This window comes from Lissotriton helveticus, chromosome 7 (assembly GCF_964261635.1).
Source record: "Lissotriton helveticus chromosome 7, aLisHel1.1, whole genome shotgun sequence".
Taxonomy (NCBI): Eukaryota; Metazoa; Chordata; class Amphibia; order Caudata; family Salamandridae; genus Lissotriton; species Lissotriton helveticus.
In genome coordinates, this window is record NC_136068.1 from 599,951,318 (window position 1) to 599,964,666 (window position 13,349).

Sequence of the window (13,349 nt, forward strand, 5' to 3'; positions counted from 1 at the left end):
CGTAGTTGGAGTCGTTCTCCGATGCAGGATCAGACTCTCGAACCTCCTGCTCTACTCCCTCATCCTCTTCGGTATCGCAAATGTTCACCGGGTCAGGTGCCGACTGCTGGGCCTCTTGGCGCGCTGCGCGCCGAAGTCGAATCGTCTTCTTGGATCGGAAACGAGAACAAGCCATACAGCTTGCTTCATCGTGATCCGGCGACAGGCACTTGTTGCACACCGGGTGGACGTCGATATGAGGATGTTTCGAGTTACTTACGGGACACCTCTTGAACGGGCTCCGTTCCATGATGTGTCGTCGATAAGCCTCTGGCGGTGACTGGGCCTTCAGCGCCGAGAAGTCACGTGACTCCTCAGGATGTTCGACTCGGGAACTGAGTTGAAACAGACTCGGGCACCGATCGCAAGACAATACCGACGATATACTAAAGGCCTTTTGGCCATAAAGAAAGTTTTATATATATTCGGAACTTGAGGGAACAAATATGCATCCGAACCCAATGGCGGAAAAAAACAATCTGGGGACGGAGTCGATACCCATGCGCACTGTAGTCCAGGGGAGGAGCCACCTATCTCGTGATACTTCGAAGACTCTTCCAGGACAACAATGTGCAATCATCCGGACCCAACACTAGGCGGCGATCTATGCAATAGATCTGAATTCAGCAGCCCACATGCCTCGAACCCTAGCATACCTCTGCATTACCTGTAAGCTCCCTATTGTTGCACTGGAATGTATTTGTCAACTGTGGACCAGGCAAGAACCAGGCAAGATGGCCGCCCGGTAGGAGCTCTCATCCGGAGCTCCTAGTGCTCGGGATCCCTCGTTTGGATTTATCCCGGATGGCACTCATCTTCTTGCGTGAAAAATAAATACGAGTAACTGGATTCCTACCGAGTAACTGGATTGGTTCTTAAAAGTAACTGGATTGGACAGCAACATCGAAAAAAGACACCTACCTTTGTCACTGGCGGACTTGCGACTATCACCGGAGCATCGGCAGAGCACGAGATAGCGGGGGAGAGCCACGGTGAATGCTGCGGGTGCTGGAGGCTGGTGGCGGCTGGGGACCGGGAGGCTGTGGGCGTCGGAGAGGCACTACTGTCTGGTGCACCGGCGCGGCCGTGGCTGCCTGCTGTGAAAGCCGATCACTGGCGGGCATAGGAGGATTGGTCATCTCATCCGCTCCGGTTCCCCCTGCTGACGTTTTGAGGACTGTCGGGACCATCGGCCGGGACGCCAGCCACTGACGGGCACTGTGGAGGTGTTGTAGGCGAGGCGGGCAGTCTGTGGTGGTTGAGGAGGTGCCCCAGCACAGTGGTGCGGAGCGGGACGACGGGGCCGATCCTCCTGCTGAAAGAGCCTGTTGGAAGACGACTAGCGCGACGGAGGCACTGGAGGATTGATCTCCGCACTAGAGCCTCGGTCTGAGCGGCTCACGACGGAGGTGTGTCTGGCCTCTCTCGACTGCACACCGGGAGCTGTGGAGGTGAGGGGCAGCTGGCGGGAGAGCTGGGCGATGGGTCGGCTGAACGTCACGAAGCCTGCACACAGAGAAGACGCCTAATAGCCCCCCCCCCCCAGGAAATGCCCAGGAAATGCGTTGAACAACTGGAAAGATCTATGTTAGCACTAACATCGGCTACCGCTATGTACCCCTCATCTGCACAAATATACCTTCTGCATTCTGACTTGAACAGCTTCAGTGCAGCTCGTCTCACTCGTTTTTGCCGATATGTAAACGCTGAAGATCGTATTTGCCCCTGAGGCTGGGTCTGCAGATCGCATGCCGAAGTGAACGCTGATAAAGGTATTTACTGTGCCCCACTCGTTTTTTGCTAGATAAGTCACATACTTATGCCCCATTCGTTTTCATTTTGAAAAGAAAAGAAAAAAAACTGTCTTTTGTTCAAAATGGCCGGGGCCATAAACTGAGCATTTAATGCCCTCCTGTACCCACGAGGCCCCTCAGCAGCTCCACTTAAGATAACAAAACTGAGATAAGACTCCCCATGGCATGCAAGATCCTGAGCCAGCCAGAATAGAATGTGAAACTGCTCTTCCCTCCTATGAAAACAGCAACAACTAAAAGAGGACTAATGATTCTATCCTCCCTACTTGGCGGCCATTTTTAGACTACTCTCTCTCTCATTGGCAGCCATCATGGACTAGTCTTTCTGGCTATCATTTACTATCGGTACCACAGACTTTACATAGCTCTGTATTGAAATCTTTGTGTGCTTAAGTGCCTGCCTCTTATTGCAGTGTTATATTACTATTGGTATTCTGCACTTTATGTAACCTGGTGTTCTTGATGTGCTTAAGTGTCAGCCTTTTACTGCAGTATTATATTACTATTGGTATTCTACACCTTATGTAACCTACACCCATTTTCACCTTTCCTCACCGACAGTGCACTGATTGCTACCTCATTTATGGGATTTAGTAACTCATTAGTAGTTTAGCCCTATTCTAGCCTGTATTTTATATGCGGCAAACTGCACATATCTCACCTCTATCCCCATCATCCACTGTCCGGTACCGCATTTATTTATTTACTTATTGGTTTTTCATTGTAAGCTACGTCACGATATTGCACTGATTATTACTACCTCATTCAATTCGCTCTGTCAGGCAAGCTGCGCCCAGCCACTTTCTAAGCCTAGACTACACTGCTGCTACCTTGTACACTCTGATATGTAACTTAGCTTCCACCTAATAGGCCTTACCTCGCATAGTTGGTCACACGGTGTAAGCTGACTGCTACCTTGTATATAGGATACATTTGGTAAGATGCTCCCACGCACTGGCTGTTCGGGGATCACACTGACTTCTACCTCTTATATCTTTGCCCACTCACTAGTGTCTTCCTTGGCCCTGTAACTAGCGGCTGACAGTTTGTACTATCGCCCTAGTTCATACACCTAACACCACAGCCTCTCTAAAATGGAGCTCAACGGCAAGCACACTTTTAGAATTAACTACCCCTCCACCCCTCTCTCCAAAAATGCCACTAAACGTTTTAAACACAACTTCTTGAGGTCGCACCCGGAAACACCCTTTGCTGACACCTACTTCTCATCGGGCAATGGAGCCCTGAATACTGATATCATCTTCCACACCTCACGCAGAGCCCAATGGAGAAAAACTTTCCTATCTCTACTCACAGTCTCCACCACCAGGAAAACAACCCATGGCTTAATTCTCACCATCACACCTTCCCACCTCTTCCCTGGCAGGTCTACCATTACAATCTACAATAACGGGATTGTCCTGATCCAATCCACGGACAAGAACATGGAAATACTAGACAACCTGTTCCCCAAGTTCAAAGAGCACCTCTCCAAGCTGCGGACCCACACCCAGAACTCCGCCAGCACTATCCCCCCTGACCTCGCAGCCACCACCTAATACACCTCTAACCCCAGCACCCCAGTAAATGGCCCACCTGCTGTTAACGCCCGCCACTCCCCAAGGACAGTCACAAATATCTCCACCGCACATACTAGCAGCCCCTCTAACATGACCCTTCTTATCCCCACCCACACCCCCTCCATCCCTCTCCCCCCGGACAGAACATCCCCCACCCACAACACACCACCATTTGAACAAGCCACCGCCCAAAGTTTATCCACCCCCCCCCTCCCATCCCCCCCTCGACAGACACCTCTCCCTCCCCATCTCCCTCTCCACTCCCACCCACGTGTCTCTCACACCCGACACAACAACTCCCACCCACAACACGCCTACATCTGCACACACCATCACTCGGAGTTTATCCACCCATCCACCCCATCCCCCCCACGGCAGACACCTCTCCCTTCCCTGCTCCCGCCCAACTCCCACTCACAACGCCATCCCCCTCCCAACACAAGATACAGAACAAACCTCCTCCCTTACCCTAGCACCCCCCTCTCTCCCACCTCCTATTCTTAGCCCTCACTACCCTCCTGTCTCCCCCACTGTCTTCAACCTTCACTCACTCTTCTACTCACCTGTACCATCTCCCACTGAAGTCACTACCTATGCTTCCCACTCACCGCCTGCCTCACCTTCACCACTCACACCCCTCGCCCACAAACACGTCCACACCTTGAATACCATCCCACTCATTAGCACCGCGGAACACCTCAGCAACCCTCCTGACCTGACTTTATCCACACTCCAAGTCAGAGGAAATTTTACAAATCAAAAAAGACGTCCACGCAATCAAAGACCTTCTCTCCTCACAGCCCAGTCTACCTCCCACCATCCCACTACCCTACAAACGACGCACCCTTCCTACATACACTCGCCCCCGACGACACCAGCAATGGTCTACTATCCCCGTTCGCAATAATTCCCACCGCCCCCGTCGTGTTCTCAGCCCCTTGGCGGACCACGACCTTTGCTCTCTCCTACGCTCTTATGGCCCAAGTCCGGTAAAAGACTTTTCCAATTTGCACATCCCCATACCCACAATTCCCACAAACCCTCTGAGGCTCCCAACACTCAACAACAGAGGCTCCGTCCCTACCAACCTCAGGAAAGTTTCCCTCACACTAGATAGCTCGACCACCCTTCTCTCTCCCAAACTCAATTGCATCCTACTAAACTGCAGATCGGCCCAGAGACATTCCACCGACATCGCGGATCTTGTCTCAAATAGGGAGCTAGACCTAGCCATTCTAACGGAAACGTGGCTCACTGAAGCCTCTACCCCGATTATGGACATACTAGTCCCCCCCCAATTATCACATCATTAGGCTGGACAGGTCTACTGGCAAGACGGGCGGGGGAATTGCATGCATTTTTAAGAGCAACCTCTCCGTTACTCAAGTCACCTCCCCCTCCCTTTCCTCCTGTGAACTCCTCTGCCTAGACATCACCAGTGAGGGCAAACAAGTCTGTACTTTACATCTCATCTATCACCCGCCTGGTGACAATCTCATATTCACCCAACAAGTCATGGACCTGATCACTTCCAATGCCGGTCGGCAGACCACTCAAGTCTACCTGGGTGACTTCAATCTCCACTGGAACGATCAGAAAGACACCGTGGTGAATAGTCTCAAAACTTTCCTCAATGCACTTGACCTCACCCAATTATGCGATAAACCAACACACGACAAAGGCGCGATACTCGATCTCATCATTGCCAAAGAGAACGCTATTCAACTGGAGGCGATTCTACCCTGCGATTGGTCAGATCACCACATTATCACCTTCTTTATCAACGAAACAGTTAAACCTAACCCTACTCAACCAATCAAATCCAAAACATGGAAAAGGGATCTGAAGAATCTTAACCCCTCCACCCTACCTCCCCACATCGGCAACCTCCTCCTTCCCCCTTCAGGTGCCTCAGATGTTCAATCACTGACTGACCACTACCTTGACTCTATGAATACAATAGTCAATGAAGTCGCCCCTCTGCAACTGAAGAGTCTCCACCAAAATTTCTAACCCCTGGTATGATGACAGACTCAATGACGAAAGGCGTAATATGCGAATGGCAGAGCGCACCTGGAGATCGGACCCTTCAGCACTGCATCTCAAAAAGCTTAAGAACAAGAGAAATGCCTACTTTAGGAAAATAAAGCGCACAAAGTCGGACTTCTTCAGCCGCCAGTTGGACCAAGCGAAGAATAGGCCAAGAAAGCTGTTCGAGCTAATCAAGACCCAAACAAAGGCACAACCCACACAATCAAATAGCACAACAAATGACACCCCACACTGTGAAGCCTTCTCTGCTTTCTTCAAACATAAGACTGACAACATAAGAAATGACCTCATCATGGATGTAAACCGATACTCCAACTACACCAGAATGGCAGACACTCAACCTAAAAACAAGGCATCCTGGCAGTACTTCGATACCTATTCGGAAGAAGCTATACACAAACTGCTCTGCACCTTGAAGCCCTCTAATCACCTCACAGACCCTCTACCTGCTAATGCTGTAAAAGACTTTATCCCCTTGCTCCTCCCTCTCTGGACCAAGATCATCAACAGCTCTTTGCAACAAGGACACATTCCAGACTCCCTTAAGGTGGGGCAAGTCACGCCTATACTCAAGAAACCTACAGCTGATCCGTCTGACCTAAACAACTATCGGCCCATCACCAATATCCCCACCCTGGCCAAATTGCTGGAGAAATGTGTCCAACTCCAACTAACAAAACACATTGATCAATTTGACCTCCTCATCAATCAGGCTTCAGAGCGAAACATAGCACGGAAACAGCTATGACACACATAATTGATGACGCCCTCCAAATTCTGGATCGCAATGAGTCCTGCCTCCTCATCCTTCTTGATCTCTCGTCAGCATTTGACACGGTCAAACATGAGAACTTGCTGGAGCTTCTAAGTACTAGAATGGGGCTATCGGGAACTGTTCTCAAATGGTTTTCGTCTTTCCTTCACAACCGGTCTCAGAGGTTCAAGATCGACAATGTACTATCTACACCTGTGCCTGCAGATCTAGGGGTTCCACAAGGATCCACCCTCTCCCCTACACTGTTCAACCTCGTTATGGAACCCCTCGCCACCTTGCTTCAAGCATCCAATGTTCAATTCCATATGTACGCTGATGACACACAACTCTACCTAAAGTTACAATCCCCGGAAGATATCAAACATCTGAATTCCACGCTTATTAACACCCAATCTTGGCTGGCTGATAATCACCTCAAACTAAATGCTCTGAAAACTGAGTTCCTACTCATCTCACCCCCGGCGAAAATCTCCACCACCCAAACCTGGCTCAACAACCTAACAGCACTCAATGTCCAACCTACCATCGTGGACTCGGCGAAATCCCTAGGCATCACACTCGACGCCAAGCTCGACATGCAGCAGCACGTCAGCAAAGCCACAAAAGCAGCTAATTTCCAAATTAACACGCTGAGGAAAATTAAACCCTTCCTCCCGGCCAAAGACTTCCAAACTGCTGTACAAGCTTTAGTCATCCCTCGAATAGACTACGGAATTGCGACCCTCAGCGGTCTCCCACTATCCACAACAGCACCATTAAGAGCCTCCCTGAACGCTGCCGCGAGACTCATTACTGGCTCTAGAAAGCATTCGCACATATCCCCAGACTTAAAGTCTCTAAAATGGCTGCCTTTTGAAGCCAGAATACAGCTAAAAATTGCAACTATGACACACGCGGCCGTGCACCACAAGGCACCCAACTACCTCGCTCAAAAGCGGTCTATATCAGGAGGTTCGAGATCCAATAGGAGTACAAAAAATCTACTCCTGAAACCTCGTAGATTCCGGAAAGTGAAAACTTTCAAACGCTCCTTCTCAGGAATGGCACCCAGGATCTGGAATGCGCTCCCTCCTGAAACCAGGCTAATCTCCTCCACTGCACTCTTCAAGAAAGAGGTGAAAACAATCCTTCTGGCCAAGATCTCCTGATCGCTACAGATGTTGGTTCAGAGACTCTGCATTGCTTTGTACCACTGCTCAGCCTATCCCCTGGCACTATACTCGACTTGTTGGGGGCACTACTATGATACTCTCTTACTACCGACCAAGATATGATACACGCTGGTTTACTGATCCACCTGTACACCGTTGTAGTGGGATCAATGACTTGTGCTGTTCTATATTACTTCCTTACCTGATTGTATATGTATTGGTTTTATGTATGTTTTTATTATCCATGTTATTGACTTTTATACTGTTCCCATTATCTCTGTTTACTCCTACTGCCCCTTCCCTGTCTTTGTGAAGCGCTCTGATATCTGTAAGGATCATGTTCGCGCTATATAAAACTTTGAATAAATAAATAAATAAATAAACTGATTTCAAATAGCCCAACTTTGATTCAAAGTTCAGTTTCTTAAGTGTCCTAAGTAGACTGCATACCAGTGTTTTCCTTTATCATTCTAACATGCTTTAATATGTACGGCACTCTCAATAGACAGTCATGTGAGCCGTCGTACACCGCCAAACCTTGCAATCGGTCGGCACATTTACCCCTCCCCCCCCCCCCCCAAATACACAAACCAAGAAGAAGTTTCTAAGAAAACAAAATGCTCTTTTATTCTCTAAAACAAAGCAAACTGTTTATACATTTGCAACACATGGGAAAGGTAAACAGCATCAAGCAGGCATACAGAAAGGAACCAATCCAGCGAATCAAATAGTGCATGTGATAGGCGGGAAGGGAGAAAACACAAACAGCATTACAGGTCAGGGCTTGCCTCTGCACCACAGCTCTGTTAACAGGAATAATGTTTTTATCCTTACCAGGAGGCAGAAGTTCTTGCCAAGACTGCCAAAGACTACAATAATTATTTAGGGCTCTGAACTTTCTTAGAAACCAAGGTAACGCTTTGGAGCAGGAGAGAATAGACCACCAGAACAAATCCCAGGCAGGTACTCTCAAATCAATGACTAATTTCCCTGGAATGACAAAGATGGAAAAGCAATCCGCCTTACAATAATGAAACATTTGAGACAGACGCCAAACTATCCTCGGTATGTGGTGGCCATGGATCCCATGACAGCATTGCCCACTCAACGTACGCTGGTTCAGCGAGCAACACTACAAAAAAGTGAATACCCTTTTTTCTCAACAGCCTTTGAGTAGAGCCTGAGGTAAAGCTAAACAGGAGTCTATGGAAGCAGAGAACAAGAAAGCTGTTTACACTACCTCCCAAACTGGAATCTCAACGGAGCAACTCGTGCTGATCTCTGCCTATCATACCATAGTTAAAGATGTAAAATCCATTGCACAATGATCCATGTAAATCCACAGAACTATACTACACCATGAAAGTAGTGGACATTCATGTTGCTCACCGCCCCAACGCAACGACAAATACCCATAAGCATGGTTTTCAAAGGTTGTAATCGTAACCCCTGTCTATGCCTGAACAAAATCACAATAAAAGAGCTAGAGCCTGAGAGAGCATGTCAAACATCCAGTACCTGGTCCTTGCTTCCCCTCCCACAAAAATAAAAGTCTAATTTGCCTAATATGCACAGACATCTGTTAGCATTAGGTGATGCTGGAATGGTTTCAATCTTGTGGAAGGACACTAAGTGGATACAAAAACCTAGAACAACCAAAAACAAACTGTACCTGCCAGCCGTCTTCAAACTTCTAAACCGAGGATCATTGTCATTAGTGAAACATTTTCTTTAAAATTCAATATCAAGCTTAGTCAACAGAAAATTCTGGAAAAAAATATCCGTTGCTATTTAATCTCCAGCACATAGCTTCTAACCAAAACACATTGAAAACAGAAGCATGCTGTCTTCACAGTCCTAACTAAACTGACCACTATACTCCGCATTTTCCATAAAGTACAATGAATTGGAAGTCTACATAGTTTGGAGGCACACGCTTGTCCGACACCCAAAATGTTCTCCCCAAAACCAATTCTTTTCCATCTTTGTACAACCGCTTGTTTAGAAACAGGAACTTTATTTAAAACTTCCACTGAGTGGAAGTCAGCTTAACCTCAAGTAGGAGCTGAAGCTGGTAAGTTACAGGCTTGCGCTCCTGACTGCGCTACCAGTCTGCAGATTGTACTAGCTCCAATCTATACGAGCCCTACACCCTGGGGTTTCCTCAGTTCATCACCAACACACTTTATAACAAGGTCATGGTCTAATCCTGGAAGTTACGAAAGTTATGGAAAGTTAGCGCCTTTGGAACACAACAGCCTAACATCCCTTCCTTCAGCAAGGAAGCATGAGGCACCCTCCACAAACAGACTGTAAGCATAGCCAAGTGTTTACACCCACAACTTCTACAGACAGAAGATAGCAAGTTCAAAGGGAACCTTTTGCTGCTGTCTGCACTCTGCTGTACCTTTCTCAACCCTACCATTTAAAAGGGCATAATTGCAGGCATGTGTTTCAATATTTCTTTTGTTGGGGTCCTTATGTCCATGCTGGTGGCGACAAGTGTTCATTTATAGTTCAACAATTTGGGGCATCAATTGTAAATGGTGCTTATGCTGAGCTGGGCTACACCAAGCACTTATTTTTTTATAAATAGTTGTTACTCCAGAAGCGCACAATGAGCAACTTCTTGATTTCAATACCGTTTCAATAGTTGGCATTAAGTGAGATTACATTTCATTCATGTTTTAATGAGCTTCCTTTTTTTGATAATTCTGTATTCCTGAAGTCTTTCACATTAAATGTATGTTTGCAAAGTAATGCAAACTTTTTTTATACAATAAATATGCATGTGTTTCACCCATAGGAGCACCAGCAAACGTCATATGTTTTTTCACTTTGCGTGAGATTCTCACATTACCTGTATCTGGTGCTGGACATTAAGACCTGATCCATGCTTGAATAGAAATTTGAAATTCTGCACCCAAGTGACAACAGTGGTCATATGGACATGAAATTTTTAAATGAGCATCAGGACTAGACGACAAAACTATGGCCTATTAACAGCTAAAAATGTAAACACATTGCAACATTATTATATGCCAACTACGGTACAAGAAAATCAATGGAAATGAAAATAAGTACACTATACCTCAAAAAGGTATTGTTCACCACCACCAGTGCCTCTGTAATGTTAAAACAGCACTACAATATACAAGGAATTCAAAATCACATCATCTTAGGCAGGACTGCTCACATGGCTGGACTGTTATATACCAAATTCTGGCTTCTCATACGAGCACATTCAAGCTTTACCCATGTTACACCAGAGCACTATTCTACAATGACTCATCCAAGTGCTATTGGCAATCAACAGCCTCAATAAAGGCGATGTAACTAGTGCTGGCTTGTTTGACAGGAAGAAGCTAGAATCTTCAGGCCAAAAGGTTACCCTTGTCAGGCAGACATGTGGTAGCCAAATGTTACAGAGAACGTGAAAGCAATAAACTGATCAGATGGGGTAAGCATATGTATGAAAAGATTACTCAGGTTGGGACAATCCAGCACTATTGGAGCCCTGAAATGAAGGAGATATTCAGACCTATCTGATCAATGTAACCAGAGAGGGTGGGGGTTGGGGGAGGGAGCATCTCTCAACAGGAACTGTCCATTGTGTGCCAACAATGGAAAGTCAGGGTTGTGCCTCTGACATCTCTGTAGGACTTGCTCTAGTAATCACGACTGTAGTAGCCATCATCCCCACGGACGTTTTCTGGTTGATAGGGATTCGGATACCATTTATCCGGAGGTCTCATTCTTTGAACTGGATCCCCGTGCTCCACGTAAGGAACTCCACTAGTCCTCTTGGCGTGTACACTGTGGAAAGATAGGAATAACATTAACAAAGGCCTGTGATTTTAACTAGAACCTTCTTTTATAACTATTATAGGGAAGTTTGTGAAGTACTGTTAAGGACATGGTACAAAGAAGCTGCATATTCATTAAAGTTTGCCATCAATACCCCATTTGCCCCCCCCCCCCACCCAATGCAAAATCAGCTACATTTGATATGCTTTCCAAGTGGCACTAACGAGTAAGAACCTTTTTTCCATACCTTCTTTAATATAATGAGCCTAGAACAAAGATACGTGCTTACAGGAAGCAGAGGGCTAAACATTTCACTACCAAGGTGTTTGAACACCCATGTGTCAGCAAAGAATCGGTGGTGGGTTGTTCAAACATGTACACCTCTTGGTGTGTTTGTACACTCATACCATCTATTTTCCCCTAGCACACACAGGGATAGGTTTCTGTGCAACCTCTGCTTCAATATCTACTTGCAGCTGATATAATAAATATACATTTTTTGCCAATAAATTTGCTTAATATTTTGTTGCATTTCTCACATGGTCACACTAGCCCTGGAACGCTAACGAAAGGATATGTGGGTCTTTCATATATTCTATGTATTTTGAACATCTAAATTCTAAGAGTTCCGGTCGCTGGATGCCAGACATCCTTCAAGAGAATGCATGGAACATGATCCAAACAAGATTTTCAGGCATTTTCCCCCTAAACATGGTGAACTCTTTGAGGTCTTACTCAATAAGAACATGCCTGCAAAGGTTTGACTCCCACATCTATGTTCCCTTGGGCCTTCTGAATTTGGGAGCACAAAAAGTGGAGGGTTTCAATGTGTTTGAGCAGGGATTCACCACTAGGCCACAGGGAATATTTATGATTTGGGGTGGGGCGCGGTGGTGGTCTGTACTATTAGCAGGGAGGGGGCGGGCTGGGCACAAAAGGACACATTAACACTCATGCATTCACTCATGCATCAATTCACTAAATTCACTTCCATATATTCAAGCATGAAACAAAAAAAAAACAACAACAAAAAAATTGCCTGTGCAGCTCTGCCTCGAAGATCCTACGAGGGTTGGGACTGCTGCCTTCCCTCATTGGCTGACTTTAGATCAGCCAGTTAGGGAAGGCAGCAGTCCCTCACATGTAACAGAGTGGGATGAGGCACTGAGACAGACGAGCCCCCCACCCACATCTGTGACGAGGTGTCAGATTGACACTCAGCCCTGGGCACTCAAGGGCTTAGAAGTGAAGCGCCCAGGTCCAAGGCAATCAGCGACACTCTCTCTCATCACGAGGGGGTGGGCCTCGAGGTGCTTTGCCAGGCAGGCTGAACAGGTCACGCCCAGAGGAGTTGACACTTCTTCATCCTGGCAAAGTTCAGCTCAGGTAGCCAGGAGTCTGTGCATTTAGCGCATTTTTAGCTCTTGGTTGCCTGACCTGAAAATAAAGTGTGTATCAGGCTGAGCTTTTCGCAGCCTGACAGACATGCTTTATAAAGGTCAAAAGGAAAGGTAAGGGGGGCATTGCCCCTCAGGACATTAAGAAGGGCTGGGGTTGGTGGGGTGGCTGGGTCGGGATTGCAGGCAAAGAAGCTTCCATGGAAGAGAACAGCAACATTTGATCCTGATATAGACCTGCAAACTTTATTCTTAAATTGACACCATGGGCTTAAGTTGGCAGCGCTTACATATCAGATCTTTATGGATTCATATTGACCTTTAAGCCGAGCCTGCCATTTTGCCCGAAAGCATACCACTCCAGAGTATGGTCTTGTCGATTTTGTTTTTAGCTTAGAGACGGAAACATCAGCGCAATAGCCACTTTTTGCTTCGCTCATTATTTATTTATTTATTTGAAGGTCTTATATAGCGCGAACAAGATCCTGCGGATATCAGAGCGCTTTACAATCAGTTAAGCTAGGTATACAAACGTGTAAATGTAGGCACATCAAGAATACAAAGCACATAGTACAAAAGTGAGGCATAAGGGTACAACATGAGAATGTTGAATTAGGTAGTGGTCAGCGTGCGTACCTAAAAAGCCTGGAGGCCCTTTGTCCAAGTGGATGGCAAAGGAAAGGGGGTGCTTGGTCAAAGAGATACCTTGGATTATGGGTAGGTGAGTTTTGCCA

The 13,349-nt window shown here is 46.7% G+C and overlaps 1 protein-coding gene across 1 annotated transcript in view; it reads right to left on the reverse strand.

Moving 5' to 3' along the window:
* Window positions 1–8,012: 8,012 nt before the first annotated feature.
* ZNF346 (zinc finger protein 346) overlaps window positions 8,013–13,349 on the reverse strand; it is a 76,410-nt gene continuing 71,073 nt past the window's right edge. Inside the window, exon 7 of the mRNA XM_078652793.1 lies at window positions 8,013–11,227. Within this exon, the coding sequence (XP_078508919.1) occupies window positions 11,080–11,227 (148 nt within the window). The 3' untranslated portion in view covers window positions 8,013–11,079. The remainder of the gene's footprint in view (window positions 11,228–13,349) is intronic.